Source organism: Petaurus breviceps, unplaced genomic scaffold, assembly GCF_028583685.1.
Source record: "Petaurus breviceps papuanus isolate PSGF00001 unplaced genomic scaffold, PetGlider_PUasm1.0 80, whole genome shotgun sequence".
Lineage (NCBI taxonomy): Eukaryota > Metazoa > Chordata > Mammalia > Diprotodontia > Petauridae > Petaurus > Petaurus breviceps.
In genome coordinates, this window is record NW_027186540.1 from 12,759,526 (window position 1) to 12,775,105 (window position 15,580).

At 35.5% G+C, this 15,580-nt stretch overlaps 1 protein-coding gene across 1 annotated transcript in view; it reads left to right on the forward strand.

The window, feature by feature from the left end:
• The window catches only part of LOC138175973 (semaphorin-3E-like), a 347,995-nt gene that overhangs the window by 226,746 nt on the left and 105,669 nt on the right, over positions 1 to 15,580 (forward strand). The window contains exons 3-4 of the mRNA XM_069106587.1: positions 1,634 to 1,693; positions 4,901 to 5,020. Coding sequence (XP_068962688.1) covers positions 1,634 to 1,693; positions 4,901 to 5,020 — 180 coding nt within the window. The remainder of the gene's footprint in view (positions 1 to 1,633; positions 1,694 to 4,900; positions 5,021 to 15,580) is intronic.

Below are 15,580 nucleotides of genomic sequence, written 5' to 3' on the forward strand. Positions count from 1 at the left end.
AGATTTTAAGGAAAAATGAGCCTAACTTGCAGGTAGACGGAGTTAGGATATTGCTTTTATTAGGTCACTGTGTTCGATATGGAACCCCAGTATTTAAAGAATTGAAGGATACGACTATTTTGATAGTTCCAAGACTGCACCATTTCATTGGTGTGGGTGCTCCCTCTGCTGGCGCTCATTGTAGCACCTATTCATCTTGCATCATTTTTGTCCATGTCTTACCCTAAATCCTTGGTAGATCTACCAGATACCCCAAATGTGTGGGAGGAATGAAGGAAACAAAGAAGGAAGGAAGAGGGAGAGAGAGAGAGAGAGAGAGAGAGAGAGAGAGAGAGAGAGAGAGAGAGAGAGAGAGAGAGAGAGAGAGAGAGAGAAATGCAAGTATTAAGTACCTTCTATGTGTTGGACACTGTGCTAAGAGTTTTACAAATATTATCTCATTTAATTGTCACAATGACTTTGGGAAGTAGGTGCTATTTCTATTCTCATTTATTATATTATTTGACATATAGGAAATGGAGGCAGGCAACAGTTAAGTGACTTGTGTAACTATTAAGTATGAGACTAGATTTGAACTCAGACCTTCCTGACTATAGGTCGAGCACTCTGTCCGCTGTACCTCCCGGTTGCCCTTAAGGCTTTCAATAGTTATTACAGTGTTGGATTTTGATTGTCTGTCTTTTAGTCCACACTTAATTATTATTAGTTCACATTTTGTTCCAATCAAGCAATTATTAAGAACCAGCTTTGTGTCAGGCAATGTACTAGGCATTGTTGATAACAAAAACAAAAGAAATCCCCGATATCAGGAAAATAATATGTTCACATGATATGTACACAAATAAATGCAAAATAATGTTGGTAATTGTGTAAAGGCACCAGGAAAAGCAAGAAATAAACCCAAAACTTTATTAAGCACTTATTATGTTTAGGTACTATTCTAAACTCCGTTCATATGTTATCTCACTTGTTCCCAGGAACAGCTCTAGGAGTTGGGATGATTATTGTTCCCATTTACAATTTAGGCAACTGAGGCAGATGAAGGTTAAGTAACTTGCTCAGAGTCACATAGCTAGTAACTGTCTGAGTCAGGATTTGAACTCAGGTCTCCCTGACTCCTGATCTATATTCAGACTGAGCTGAACTTTCAGAGATCTTATCTTTCATTTTATATCTATTTTCCCTTTAAAAATTATCTTAAACATTAATTGAAATGAGCACTTCTGATCTATTCTATATTCAGACTGAGCTGAACTTTCATAGATCTTATCTTTCATTCTATATCTCTTTTCCCTTTAAAATTATCTTAAACATTAATTAAAACGAGCACTTCCATATATATTTGTATGTATGTATGTATACACACACATATTGGAACATAGGGGTTTGTAAATGAAACTATGAATCTCTATTATGTACAGCTTCCTTTTTTTTAAAGTGTCTAATAAATTGAATGTTACTTTCAAAACTGTCCTATCTAAATGTGATTACTTCTAACCTTTTTGTTTTCTTCTATGCATTTTTAAATTTCTCAATGACTCTTTTTACTTACTTCCTCCTTCCTTCCTTCAATATGATTCAACTTTTTATGCAGTTTCTATAACACATCCAATTGTCATGTATTTTATTCCAGATACACTGGCCTAGCACAGTCCTGCAAAAGGAGGAATGCATGATGAAAGGAAAAGATGAAGTAAGTGTCCTTCATTATCAGTGAAAACATTGATTAATTGTAAAATTTCTTTTAAAATCCATAAAGGATTGGACTGCAAATCATGTTTTAAAGAATGTACACAATTCAACCATGAAAAATAAGATAATAAAAATATATTAGCTAATGGAAACCCAAGGTGAGATTCAAACCCAGAACCCCTCTCACTCCCAACTACTAAAGTTTTTTTATTCTACCAGAATGCCTATTCTGTGAAATATTACAGTATTTTATAGTATCAAAGTGCTATATGAATAGCAAATATCATCTTTAAAATTTGTGTCCACAAGACTAATTAAGTATACTTTATGATTAATTACTTTTGAATAAATGAATTTCTACATATAAAATCTCCACAGAAGGGTTACTTATATTGGTCCCACTCCCATTTTTTCTTTATTCCTAGTTTTGTACAAATGTTTTTCATTAATAATCATACTTCAATAATCATAATTAAATAATCTTTTCCTCTGATTCCACTTTTTTCACTCCATACTATTTCATAAAAGCCTTTTTAGATTTCTTTGTAGTAATCATACTTAATCCTACCTTAGTATTCTGTTGCAGTGAGTAAGCTATAATTCATTCAGGTCTTCCCTTGTCATTGGACATGTAGCTTGTTTGTGGTATAACAGAAAGGGTGCTGGACTTGAAGTCATCAGCAAGACCTGGGTTTTAAATCTGAGTCTGAGATATAACCACAGGCAGGCCACTTAATCTTGTTTAAGCCTCAATTTCCTCATCTGTACAATGGCAATGATATCAGTATTACTTGCCTCACATAGTGTGGAGGTCAAATGAGATACCATGCAAAGCCCTACAATTTCAGGCATGATCCTATATTTTGTCATTATAATAATGGTGTAATAAATATCTTTGAATAACTCTTTTCCCTTAATGTATTTATAACAATTATGAGTCGAAAAAGCAAATTTCCACACAAAGAGAACAGATTTTATGAGCCCTAAAAAAAGGCCAAGAAGACAGATCTTTGTATATTTATTCTAGGTTCTGTCCTATCAGAGAATGAGTCAATATTCCTCCTTCTCCCCTCTGCTATTTGTGATTTGGAAAAGTAATACAGGTGTGCTCTCTTACTCTAGAATCAGTAGATACAGCGATGAGTTGGGAGATAAGCAGGCTTAAAGTAACCCTACTCTCCCAGCATACCTCCAGAGATTCTCCATAGGTGAACTCATTCGCTGGAGCTACCCATTGGCACATATGTTCAAACTATAGAATTAGCTATGAGGGAGACAGTATACATTACCTCATGAAAGTTATTCTTTCACTCAGGGAAAGAGGAATCAGAACGAGTTCTGAGAGATACATCTTCTTCCTTCCTCCTAGTTCTCTGTACCGAATTAGTTACAGTCAGGAAATGAGCCAGTGCATTGTCTAAGACCTGAGTGGCCAACAGATGGCTGGCTATTTTACACTCATGTCAAAGCAAAAGCAAGAATTTTGTCGAACTGTTTCTCTGAAAATCTCATTATTGTGACATGAGAAGGAAAACTTGTGCTTCCAGCTCTTTATGAACAGCATATGTGCCTGTGGTAACAGTAAATGGCAATGGTCAGATTTTGTTAACTGTCCTGATATGGTTAATGCACAGAATAAAACCTTGGATACATAAGTAAAGCTTCCCGTGGCTGGTTGGAGATACTGTACCCAAGTCATAGCAGTTATAATAGAGTCCCTATGCCAGCCTCTAGGACTTAACATTCTGCATTGCTATTAGTGACATGATTAGAAACACACATACATACCACACTTATTTACTACAATTTATTACCTAATATTGGTATATATGTGTTAAAAATCCTTTGACATATGATTAATGTATTTATTATGCAAATCATATAAATAATAATTCATAATACTCTAAGTTTAAGACATAATAATTGCTTTTAATTTTAATTTTATTTGTTTGATTTTTGGTATGGACCTGTGATGTCATTGGTGCAGGGATTGTCCACTGAAGAAACTTCTGCTACCACTTCAGATTCGCAGCTGCTCTTCTTATTTTAAGACTCATAGAGTTGCTTTGAGCAATAAGAGGTTAAATGACTTGCCCAAGGTCACCAAGTCATTTTGTATCAGAGACAGGACTTGAACCCCCAAGTGTTCTTGCCTCTGAGACTAGCTCTCTATCCACTATACCACACTGCATCTCTTTTAAATTAGATGGTTGAAAATAATTTGTAAATATTATTTTACAACATTGTCTTTATTCAAAATTAGCCCTATCCCTTTTATGAACAAGTAAACTGTAAAAACTCTACCCATAGAAATGTACATTAGTTATCTGACTAAATAAAATGTTCAGTAACATGCTAAATAAAAAAGCCTTTCAGTCGATTAAGTTGCCTCTACTAACCTGAAAACATAGATTAGCAAGTTTATTTCCAAGTGGCACAGATAGATTGGTGAATTTCAGAATGCATGATTTATTTTTTTCTCAATCACAATAATGTTCCATATCCCAGAAGTTTGTGTATATGTTTCTTGTGAGCCATAGAAACATTTTTGAATTTTATTTTTCTGACTCCATGCTGACTCACTGTTTATAGTTACACTGAATAGTATTCTGCTTGGAGCATAGCACCAGGAATTGTTTGGTTACTTAGTGGAACAGCTTGACAAAGGAATTTCTACACTCAAATAGTTTTGGGGCCCTAACTCTGTTTATTTTACCTGATTGTACAACAAATACTCCTCAAATGAATGAGCTTTACATATTCCTTCATGTGTATACTGTCATCTTTCATATTTAAAGTTAATACTTCTGACATCCTTTGGTGTCTTCTTTAGAAGCATTTGCTTGGTCATTTTAATTTGTCTTTACATTAACTAGAATGCTTTCCCTTCTCTGTTCTTTTCTTCTGTTGTTATCCCATTAACTTCTTAATACCTCAAATGAGAGAAGAGAACAAAGAGAAAATAGGCATATCCTGAGATTTGGAAAATTGAGGTAAGCAGACTGTGTGACCTTGGACAAATGGCATGACCTCTCTGGGCCTCAGTTTTCTCGTCTCTGAAATAAGGCAGTTGTACACAGACGATAAATAAAGTAACCATCTCCCAGTTCTGACATATGATTTTGTGCTATGAAGGATTTGTTTGGCATACTGCTAACACATTTCTTGTGTGCATGTGTGTGTGTGTGTGTTTTTCTCCTCGTCACAGAGTGAATGTGCAAATTTTGTTCGTGTGCTGCACCATTATAACCGAACACATCTCCTGGCCTGTGGTACCGGAGCTTTTGACCCTCTCTGTGCTTTCATTAGAGTTGGACATCAGCTGGAGGTAAGACATCCTTACATATTGCCAACAGTAGAGGCACTAAGTAGAGGCACTATTTAAAATTTATTTTGCTTTTAAAAGTTATAGAATGTTCTTTTCTGGAAGTTTTGAAATATCCTTCCATTTTAAAACTTGATTTAGTTGGCCCTAAAGCAAAGGAATTAAATGTCTGGTTCTTTATAGATTATGCTGCTGTTTTGCATATAATAATAGAATGGTAAAAAAAAAAAAAGAAGCAAGGTTGTAAGACAGAATGTAAATTATCTTTATTTACTTTTTTTGGATTTTAAGAATATTCAGCTTGCAAATGAAGATTCTAGAAGAATGGAATTTATTCTAAGCAGAGCCATGTTTTAACTTTGTTGGTGAGTGGTTTAGCTATCTACATTAATTACCTAATAGGTAGTTGAGGTTTTCTAAAGCTAATAATAGTAATAGCAACTGCCTCTTGCATATCACTTTACATTTGAACTTTAAGACACTCTTGTGAAGTGTATGCTATTATTATCCACATTTAACAAATTTGTCTAGTAAGTGTCTGAGGTTGACTTTGAACTTCAGTCTTCCTGACTCAAGTCTTTCATTCTCTCCGGAGAATATATTCTAGTATAATAATAACAATGATGATGATAACAATAATAAATAGCATTTGCAGCAGCAACATTTGATTCTTTTTTAGGTCTTTAACTATATAATTTTACATTATATGTGATTATGATAATAAAAAGGCAGAAAAAGTAAGAAATAGCACCAGATATAGTTAACAAACTTTATATTAAAATCAAATTGGTGCAACGTAATAGAAAACTTGCCTCATAGTTAGGAAGACCTTGGCTCAAGTCCTTCTTTGGATATTCTATTGACTTTGTGACCCTAGAAAGGTTACTTAACTTTTCAATGCCTCAGGCATATCGTTAAGATGGTAAATTTTATGTACTGATCCTCACTGCTGGAGAGAGATTCCTTATAGAAGTAATAGATCTAGTCTAAAAATAAAATTGTCTTTTACAAAAGGAACTTTACATATTTTACCCAAAGATGTATTATCTACTGCCTTGAAATGGAAATCTTACCAAAAAGCCTTTCACTCATAAACTGAATCTTTTTGGATATTTCTTATAGAGTAGTAGCTGAAAGGCATCCTAGATAGAGTGATGGACCTAGAGTCAAGAGGATCTTGAGTTTTAATTTGATCTCAGATGCTTATTAACTGTGTGATCCTGGACAAGTCATTTAACCTCACTCTACCCCATTTTTTTTTGCTTATTTTTTTTTTTTTGATTGGGAAGGTAGGGCAGTTGGGGTTAAGTGACTCGCCCAAGGTCACATGGCAAGTTTTTTGTGTTAGGTGTTTGAGGCCCAATTTGAACTCAGGTCCTCCTGACTCCAGGGCTGGTGCTCTATTCACTGTGCCACCTAGCCTCCCCTACCTCATTTTTTAAAATTGTAAAATGGGGATAATTATAGCACTTATCTCACAAGATTCTTGCAAAGATGAAACAAAATTTTTGTAAAGTGTGTGGCACATAGTAGGTGGTTAATAAATGCTTATTTACTTTATTCCACCTATTTATTAGTCAGTCCCAAGCCTTGTATTTCATCAGAGGTCAAAAAGGAAGAGATAGTGGGTCTGGATCAGAAGACTTCATCCCAAATTCTGTCTCTGATATTGATTTGCTGTGTATCTCCAAATATATTACTTAACCCCTTTGATTATCATCTTCTTCATCTGTAAAATGGAGGATAATCCTATTTCTTACAGTATTGTGGTGAAAATGTAAACTTTAAAGCACTGTATAAATGTGAGAAATTTATTTTACCTTAACATTTCCATCCATGACCTTTTAATCTGTCAGGGATGTGGAGAATAAGAACAAATCATTGGTTTGAATCTTGAAGGTTCAATCCAAGGTATGTTGTCTGGATGGCATGAATCAGTGGTGTCAGACTCAAACAGAAACAGAAGCCACCATTCTGTGCATAAAGATCCCTATTGACTTAGTTTTAAAATGTTATCAATGTTTTGTTGTATTTTTACTTTTTTTCAGAGTACTTCTTTTACTCTCAGATGTTTTATTTTTCAAATATATTCCAATTACATAAGTTTTAAAACGTAAAAGTTTTAACATTCATTATTTAAAGTTTTGAGTTTCAAATTATCTCCCTCCCACCCTACCCTTATCCATTATTGAGAATGCAAGCAATTTAATATAGGTTATACATGTATAATCATGGGAATGTATTTCCATATTAGTCATGTTGTAAAAGAAAACACAGAACAAAGAAAAAAAAAGAAAAATAAAGTAAAAAAAAATGCTGCATTCAGACTCTGTCAGTTCTTTCTTTGGAAATAGGTAGCACTTTTCATCAAAAATCCTTTCAGGATTGTCTTAGATCACTGTATTTCTGGAAGTAGCTAAGTAATTCACTGTTGATCATTATACAATATTGCTGCTAGTGCATACAATGTTTTCCTGGTCTAATCACTTCACTTTACATCAGTTCATGTTAGTCTTCACAAGTTGTTTTTTCCCCCAAAAGCATCCTGTGTTTTTATAACACCATATCATCCCATCACAATCACACACCACAACTTCTTCATCCATTCCCCAACTGATTGGTATCCCCTCAGTCTCCACTTCTTTGCCACAGCATAAAGAGAAGTTATAAAAATTTTTGTGCAGTTAGATACTTTTTTTTTCCTTTTTATGTCTTTGGGATGCAGACAGATGCTGAGTCAAAGGGTTTGCACAGTTTTATAGCCTTTTGGACGTAGGTCCAAATTGCTCATCAGAATGGTTGGATTAGTTCACAAGTATCCTAATTTTGTCCCAATATTTGCCATTTCCCTCTTCTGTGATATTAACCAATCTGACAGGTGTGTCAGATTAAAGTACATTAGTATTTTAATTTTCGTTTCTCTAATAAATAGTGATTGAGGGCTTTTTTATATGATTATAGACAGTTTTGTTTTTTTTTTTTCATCTGAAAACTGCCTGTTCATATCCTTTGACCTTTTATCAATTGGGAAATGACTAGTATTCATATAAATTTTACACAGTTCTCTATACATTTGAGAAATTAGGCCTTTGTCAGAGAAATGTGCTGTAAAAATTTTCCCTCAGTTTTCTGCTTTTCTTTGAATCTTGGCTGCATTGGGTTTGTTTGTGCAAAAACTTTTAAATTTAATGTAATCAAAATTAACCATTTTACATTTTGTAATGCTCTCTATCTCTTGTTTGATTGTAATTCTTTGATTGTAAGATTGTAATCTTATCCAAAGATCTGACATTTCATTTGAAAAATTACATCCCTTATTTATCAGAGGTGCCCATAAAGTAGGGATTCATAATCATATTTTTTTTGCATGAAACTTGAGAAGATAGTTGAATTAATACTTAAAAGTATTATCTCAAGAAATTATTTATTCTAAAAGTTTAGAATATTTACCTTTCTCATCTATTTTCTTATCCATGAAATGAGAATAATAACAACATTAATTTTCAAGGGTTGTTTTAAGAGTCCATGAGACATATATGTGTATGCACACTTTAAAGGAGTGTATAAAATATTTTTGTACATATCAATACTTTTCCTCCTTTGTTTTTCTCTTGGTCAAATGATATGTACAGTTTAGTAACTTTGGGGGCATAGTTCCAAATTGTTTTTCAGAATGGTTGGACCAATTTCACAGCTCGACTAACAGTGCATTAATGTGCCTTTTTTCTTGAAGTCCTTTCAAAGATTCCCCTCTCATACCAAGTGGAGAAATAAAAAGGTGGTTGTAAGAAAACAGATTTTTTTGGGAAAAACATCAAATTATAGATACAAATACATAGTATACATAATTGAAATTTGAGCCCTCTTATTCATATTGTTAGAAAAGGGGCCTGTAATTTTTTTTCTTTTTCAAATGCTTTATTACCTTCTGATTTATATCATTAATTTCTGCCAGATTTTGAGTTACAAATTTTCTCCCCATTTTTCCCCTACCCACCACACCAAAAAAGCAATCCCACAGGATATCCCCTCCTCCATTCTGCTCTCTCCCATATCTTCTCCCATACCCGCTTCGACTTTTCAAGTAGGGCATGGTGGATCTCTGTGCTCCAGTGCCTGTATATCTTCTTTCCCAATTACATATAAAATAGTATTAATAATAGTGTATATATATATATATATATATATGTAAAATTTTAAACATTTGATTTTAAAACTTTGAATTCCAGATTCATTCCCTTCCTTCCTTGTCACCCACTCTCACTGGGAAGATAAGCAGTTTGGTATAGGTTGTACATGTGTAGCTAATGCAAAACATTAACATGGTAGATATATTGTAAAAGAATGACTATATTTCCCTCCCTCCTATCCCACCACCCACTTGTTCTATTCTCTCCTTTGATCCCATCCCTTTTCAAAAGTGAGTGCTTCCAACTTCCCTCCCCCCTCAGCCTGGCCTCCCTTCCATCATCCCCCCTCTCATCCTGTCCCCCCTATTCTCCTGTAGGGTGAGATACCCTATTTAGTGTGTATTTCATTCCCTCCCCGAGCCAAATTCAATGAGAATAAGGTTGATCCATTCCCTTTTGCCTTCCTATTCTTCCCCTCCATTGTAACCATTTTCCCTTGCCTCTTCTGTATGAGATAGTTTACCCCATTCTGTCTCTCTCCATCTCCTCTCATTATATTCCTCTCTCACCTCTTAATTTCACCTTTTAAATATCATCCCTTCCTATTAACTTTGTCCTGTGCCCTCTATCTATGTATACCTGTAAACATATATACACACATTCACATATGTATTCATATACCTATGTACCCTCTGATATAGACATATATATATATTTCTATTCCCTTCAACTATTTTCATACTGAGAAAAGTTTTATCAGTTATAATTATCGTTTTTTCCATGTAGGAATGTTAATAGTTCAACTTTGATAAATGGCTATATGATTTCTTTTCCCTGTTTACCTTCTCATGCTTCTCTTGCTTCTTGTATCTGAATTTCAAATTTTCTATTCAACTCTGGTTTTTCATTAAGAATGCTTGAAAGTCCTCTATTCCACTGAATGACCACATTTTCCCCTGAAATATGATAATCAGTTTTGCTGGGTAGGTGATTCTTGATTTTAATCCCAGCTCCTCTGCCCTCCAGAATATCATATTCCAGGCCCTTCGATCCCTCAGTGTAGAAGCTGCCAGATCCCGTGTTATCCTGATTTTGTTTCCACAATATTCAAATTGTTTCTTCCTGGCTGCTTGTAATATTCTCTCCTTGGTCTGGGAATTCCAGAACCTGGCTATAATATTCCTAGGAGTTTTCTTTTTGGGATCTTTTTCAGGAGGTGATCGGTGGATTCTTTCAACATCTATTTTGCCCTCTGGTTCTAAAACATCAGGTCAATTTTCCTTGAAACTTTTTTGGAGGAAGATTTCTAGGTTCTTTCTTTGATAGTGACTTTCAGGTAGTCCAATAATTTTTAAATTATCTCTCCTGGATCTATTTTCCAGGTCAGTGGTTTTTCCCATGAGATATTTCACATTGTCTTCTATTCTTTCATTTGTTTGGATCTGTTTAACATCATCTTGATTTCTCATAAAGTCACAGGTTCCCTTGCTCCGTTCTAAATCTGAGGGAATGATTCTCCTCATTGAGCTTTTGAGCTTCTTTTTCCATCTGGCAAATTCAGATTTTTAAGGCATTCCTCTCCTCATTGCCTTTTTGAGCCTCTTTTGCCAATTGAGTTAGTCTGTTTTTAAGGTGTGGTTTTCCTCAGTCAGGCTGTTGACTATCATTTCGTAATTTTCTTGCATTGTTCTAATTTCTCTTCCCAATTTTTCCTCCACTTCTCTTATCTGCTTCTTAAGGTTCTCTATGGACTGTAATCAGCTCGTATTTTCCTTTGAAGCTTTTGGTGCAGGAGTTCTGACTTCACTGTCTTCCTCCTGTTCCATGCTTTGCTCCTTTTCATCCCCCAAATAGGAATCTAATGTTGGATTCTTCTGTTTGTTTTGTTTCCTTTGTCTGGTCATATCACCCCTCAGTCACTTGACTCCTGGGCTTTTTGCCACAGTAGGACTCTGCCACCAGACAGGGGAGCTTTCATCCCAACTCTCAGGTTTTCTCAGCTGCTGGAGGTATTAGATGGGTGCCCTCTCCAAGGCCTCCATATGCTCTGGCAAACTGGTCACACACCTCAAGACCTCCACCCTAGACAGCAATCCAGATTCAAGCAGGTTAAAGCAATAGCGATTACACCTTAGACTTGTGGCTTGGTCCCCCTACGCTCTGCAGGCCAGGAGCTGAAGCTGCAATGAGGGGCTGGCAGAGCCAAGGAGTCTCAGCGGCTTCTCGCCCTGGGGGCAAAAGCCAATGCTCTCCCAATTACTGGTCCCAAAGTCCACACTGCACTGACGTCTCACTTTGTCCTTCGCAACTATGTGTTGATAATTCTGGAAACGGCCACAGCTGCTGTTTATCTGGAGTCCCTCTGGCCTGTGGCTGATCAGGCCCGCCCTGGGGTTAAAAACTCTGGCTCAACAAGCCTGGGCTTGGCTCCCAGATCCCTGCAATAGTCGATGTCTGCCAGGCTGTCCTCAGTGGGAGGTTAGCTTCTCTTTGTCATTTTGTGGGTTCTGCAGCTCCAAAGTTTGTTTACAGTCCCCTTTTCACATGGATTGGGGAAGATAGAAGCTGGAGCTGTGGGGAAGTCCTGCTTCTACTCTGCCATCTTGACTCCACCCTCCTATAAACTAATTTTAAACATGAGTGTAGTTTCATGAAATTTTATTTCTTAAATTTATTATTCAAATGGGTTTGATATTGTTTTATTTTCAAGAGATGAAGTTTTGGAAAATTCTCATTCTCATCACCAAATTTGAACTGAACTTGAAATTTTATGTCAGTCTTAAATATATAGGACTCCATTTTCCAGGGACTTACAAAAATATTCCTTAGTTACAATGGTTTATTTGCATAATCTGTTTTTAAGAGCTCCATTTTCCTTTTTTCATTTTAGCTGTGCCAAATTGCTTCAGTATCAGAGATAGAAGGGACCTCAGAGGCCATCTAGTCAACCACAGAATTCCCTATAAAATGTCCATAATAAGTGGCCATGTAGTCTTTGACTAGACCTTGAGCAGAAAAGAACCCATCCTCTTGTACTAATTCTTTACTGTCAGTCATGTCGAAATGAGACATAATAATGAAACTTGTTAGTGCTTGTGTTTTTTGGATTCCATATCATGTAAACAGCCACTTTATCCCCAAGCTTAATTATTCATATATGAGAAAAAGAAACAAAAACATTAATGATAAAAAGATTCATAATTGACAAGAAATTTTTATATGATAATTTTCCTAGGATGAAATAACTTTAAAATCTGTGAATACTCTTAAGTGTGTGTAATTTTTCTTTCACGGTTTTCACTGGGCTTGTAAATTAGGATCATTTGGTAGAAGGAGTCCACTCCAGAGTCAGTGGACATAGATTCATATGCTTCTTTTGATGCTATCAGTGTGACTTGAAGAAAGGTCACTTAATTCTCCAGATTTTAGTTTTCTTCATCTGTGAAATGAGGTAGTTGGACATTGTGTCTCTTGGGTCACTCTCAGATCTAAATCTGTGATTGTATGTCAACAGAAGCAGACATAATTCAAGCCAGATTAACAAACTTTAATTAATTGTACAGAGCTAGGCAGTGGGGAAGATACATAGCATACAGAGTGCTTCACCTGTGCCTTGTGGGGCTTATATATGCCTCATAAAGAAATAACAGTAGCATGAAATATAAAAGACAAAAGCACAAGAATTTTAAATGTGTTTAAAATAAAGTTTAAAAATGTTTAAAATAAAATTTTACTGGAAATTCTGAAAGGAAAAAAATATTATTTACAACTAAGGTCCTTAGTAAAGGATTAATCTGAATTAAAAACAGAAAAATATTCTATTTTAAAGAGGAGTCAAAATAGCAGGTTTAAAAATTATTGAGAACAAATTTATCCAGAACGTACAGTCTTAACAATCCTCGTCTTATAGAAATATAACTTATCATAATTATTTGGGGGCATTAGTACACTTTGGATATTAGATGAAACTAGCACCTATTCATTCTTTTGTGAAATTTTCTGGGTTTCCCCCCGTTCTATTTTTAGCATAGAGTCTTTGAATTATTCATTAAAAATTATATGCCAAGCAGAATTCCCTTCCTTTTGTTCACAAGATTAAACTGAAACAAATGGCTTTGTGGTAGTTACTTTCTTTAAAATATTTTTCATTGTTTTTTATACCAGTCTCAGAAGTGTCTCTGCCTCATCATAGATCTCTCCATTATAACTAAGGAAACTGTTATAGAAAATAGAGTGTCACAGTGACTGCATCTGACAATTCATGGAACATTCTGTAGCCTCCCATGGGTGCTATATCACTGTATGGTAGTTATTCTTAAGGTCAATCAGGAATTTCATCTGTTATGGACTTTTCTATATTGAATCACTAAGTTGGCGCAGTGGATAGGATATTGTATTCAAATATAGCCTCAGACACTTATTAGCAACTCACTTAATTTTTGTCTGCCTTGGTTTCCTCAAATGTAAAATGGAGATAGTAATAGCGCCTATCACCCAGGGATCAACTGAAATAATATTTGTAAGGCCCTTAATACAGTGCCTGGCTTGTAGTAGACACTGTAAAAATGCCAACTACCACCACCACCATCATCATCATCATCATCATTATCATCATTATATTAGGAGCCATACTGTAACTTGTAAAGAACTATTGAAGTGTATTCTCTACCACTGTAGATCTACAATTATTCTCTAACATATTCTTTGAGGTTTTTCTGGGGCATTGTGAGGTTGTGACCATCCCAGTGTCATGTGATTTTTAGTAAGTACCCAACTCAGGCGATAAACTAAGGTATTCTTGATTCCCAAGTTTAAAACTCTATCCACTGTGCCACCTATGTGCCCTCACATAGATGTCTAGATTCTTACCCCAAACATGAAACTAGTATTTATTACTGTAATTTTTATAAAGTTTTCCAGCAGCTGGAATTTGGGAAATAATAGACTCAGAATTTGAAAGCCAGATGGAAACCCAGATCATCTGGTCTAACCTTCAAACGAAGAATAAAGTCCATTCCTGGCATACCCAAGTGGTCATCCGGATCCCACTTGAAAACTTTCAATGACAGGAACTCATTTCAGATATTGGCAATAATACTTTTTCCTTTACACAATCGAGTTGTGTAACTAATATATTCTTTGTGTGTTAGGCATGGAATTTCCAAACTATGCATCATTTATAATTTGGTGACCCAATTCCACAGAATTGTTTACAGTAAAACCATAGTGCACATGTTTTAGTGGTGAGAGACAAATGCCCTATGAATAGAGTGCCTAGTATTTATACAGTGCAAAAATGAATTCTCACATCCAGAACAACAAAAAGGGTGAGGGAGGGATTCCCATTGTCCTTAGAATTTTTCACCATTTATAAGTGGCATTCAGTATAAATTCCTTAGCACAAATATTCAGACTATCCAGACAGTCCAGATGTCTCACACTCCATTTAATATGTGCAAGAAGTTATGTCTTATTTGGTAGTTTATATTCTTACATAATAATAACTTGCATTCATTTCATGCTTTATGCTTTCCAAAGTGTTTTAACACATATGCCATCATAAGTGGTCTTCGCTACAACTCTCTAAGGCAGGGCAGGTGTTGTTATGCTTATTTTTGTTATAAGAAAACTGAGAGCCAGAGAGGGTGAGCAACCTTTCAGTACTAGTGAATGCAAGAAGCAGTTTTCTACTTCCCAGTAGAGGACTTTCCACATTAACTCCTTCTGCTTAATTATTTGTATCAGATGCAGAGAGAAGGATGTAGAGTCCGAGTGCTCAAGCTTCAGAGGAGGAGGATGCTTAATTGCAATTATAACAACATCCAAGTAGGAGTTTAAGGTTTACAAAGCATTTTGCATACACGATCTCATTTTGATCTTTGCAACAACTGTGTGAGGCAAGTAGTAAGATTCAGATAAATTTAATATCTCGCCTATGGTCACCCAACTAGAAAGTGACAGAGTTTGAACTCAAGCTCTCTCCTGACACCATGGTTCAGAACTCTTCCATTCCAGGAAATGGAATTAGTGTGTAAGTTAGTTAGAGTCAATCCTGGTATTCATATGTCAAGCCAGCTAATGCTGTGGGAGATTCACGGAGCAGTGTATGTAAGGGCATCGGCGTGCACAATAAAGAGACACTACAGAAACATTTCATCCATTTGGCTCCCTTGATGCCTTCATGTATCTGTACTTTGTGGCTTTGGGTATTAAGCCCCTATGAAAAGCAGGCAGAAATTTATTTGGGGCCTATGTCTCCTTGCATTCCTGTATTTGATTCTGTTGTGAGGTGTGCTATACCAAAGGCTGTACATAGATGATATTAAATAGGGGAGTTGAACTACTCTAATATACTCTAATATGTCCCAGAGAGTCAACCTATAGATGATAGATAGATAGATAGATAGATAGATAGATAGATAGATAGATAGAT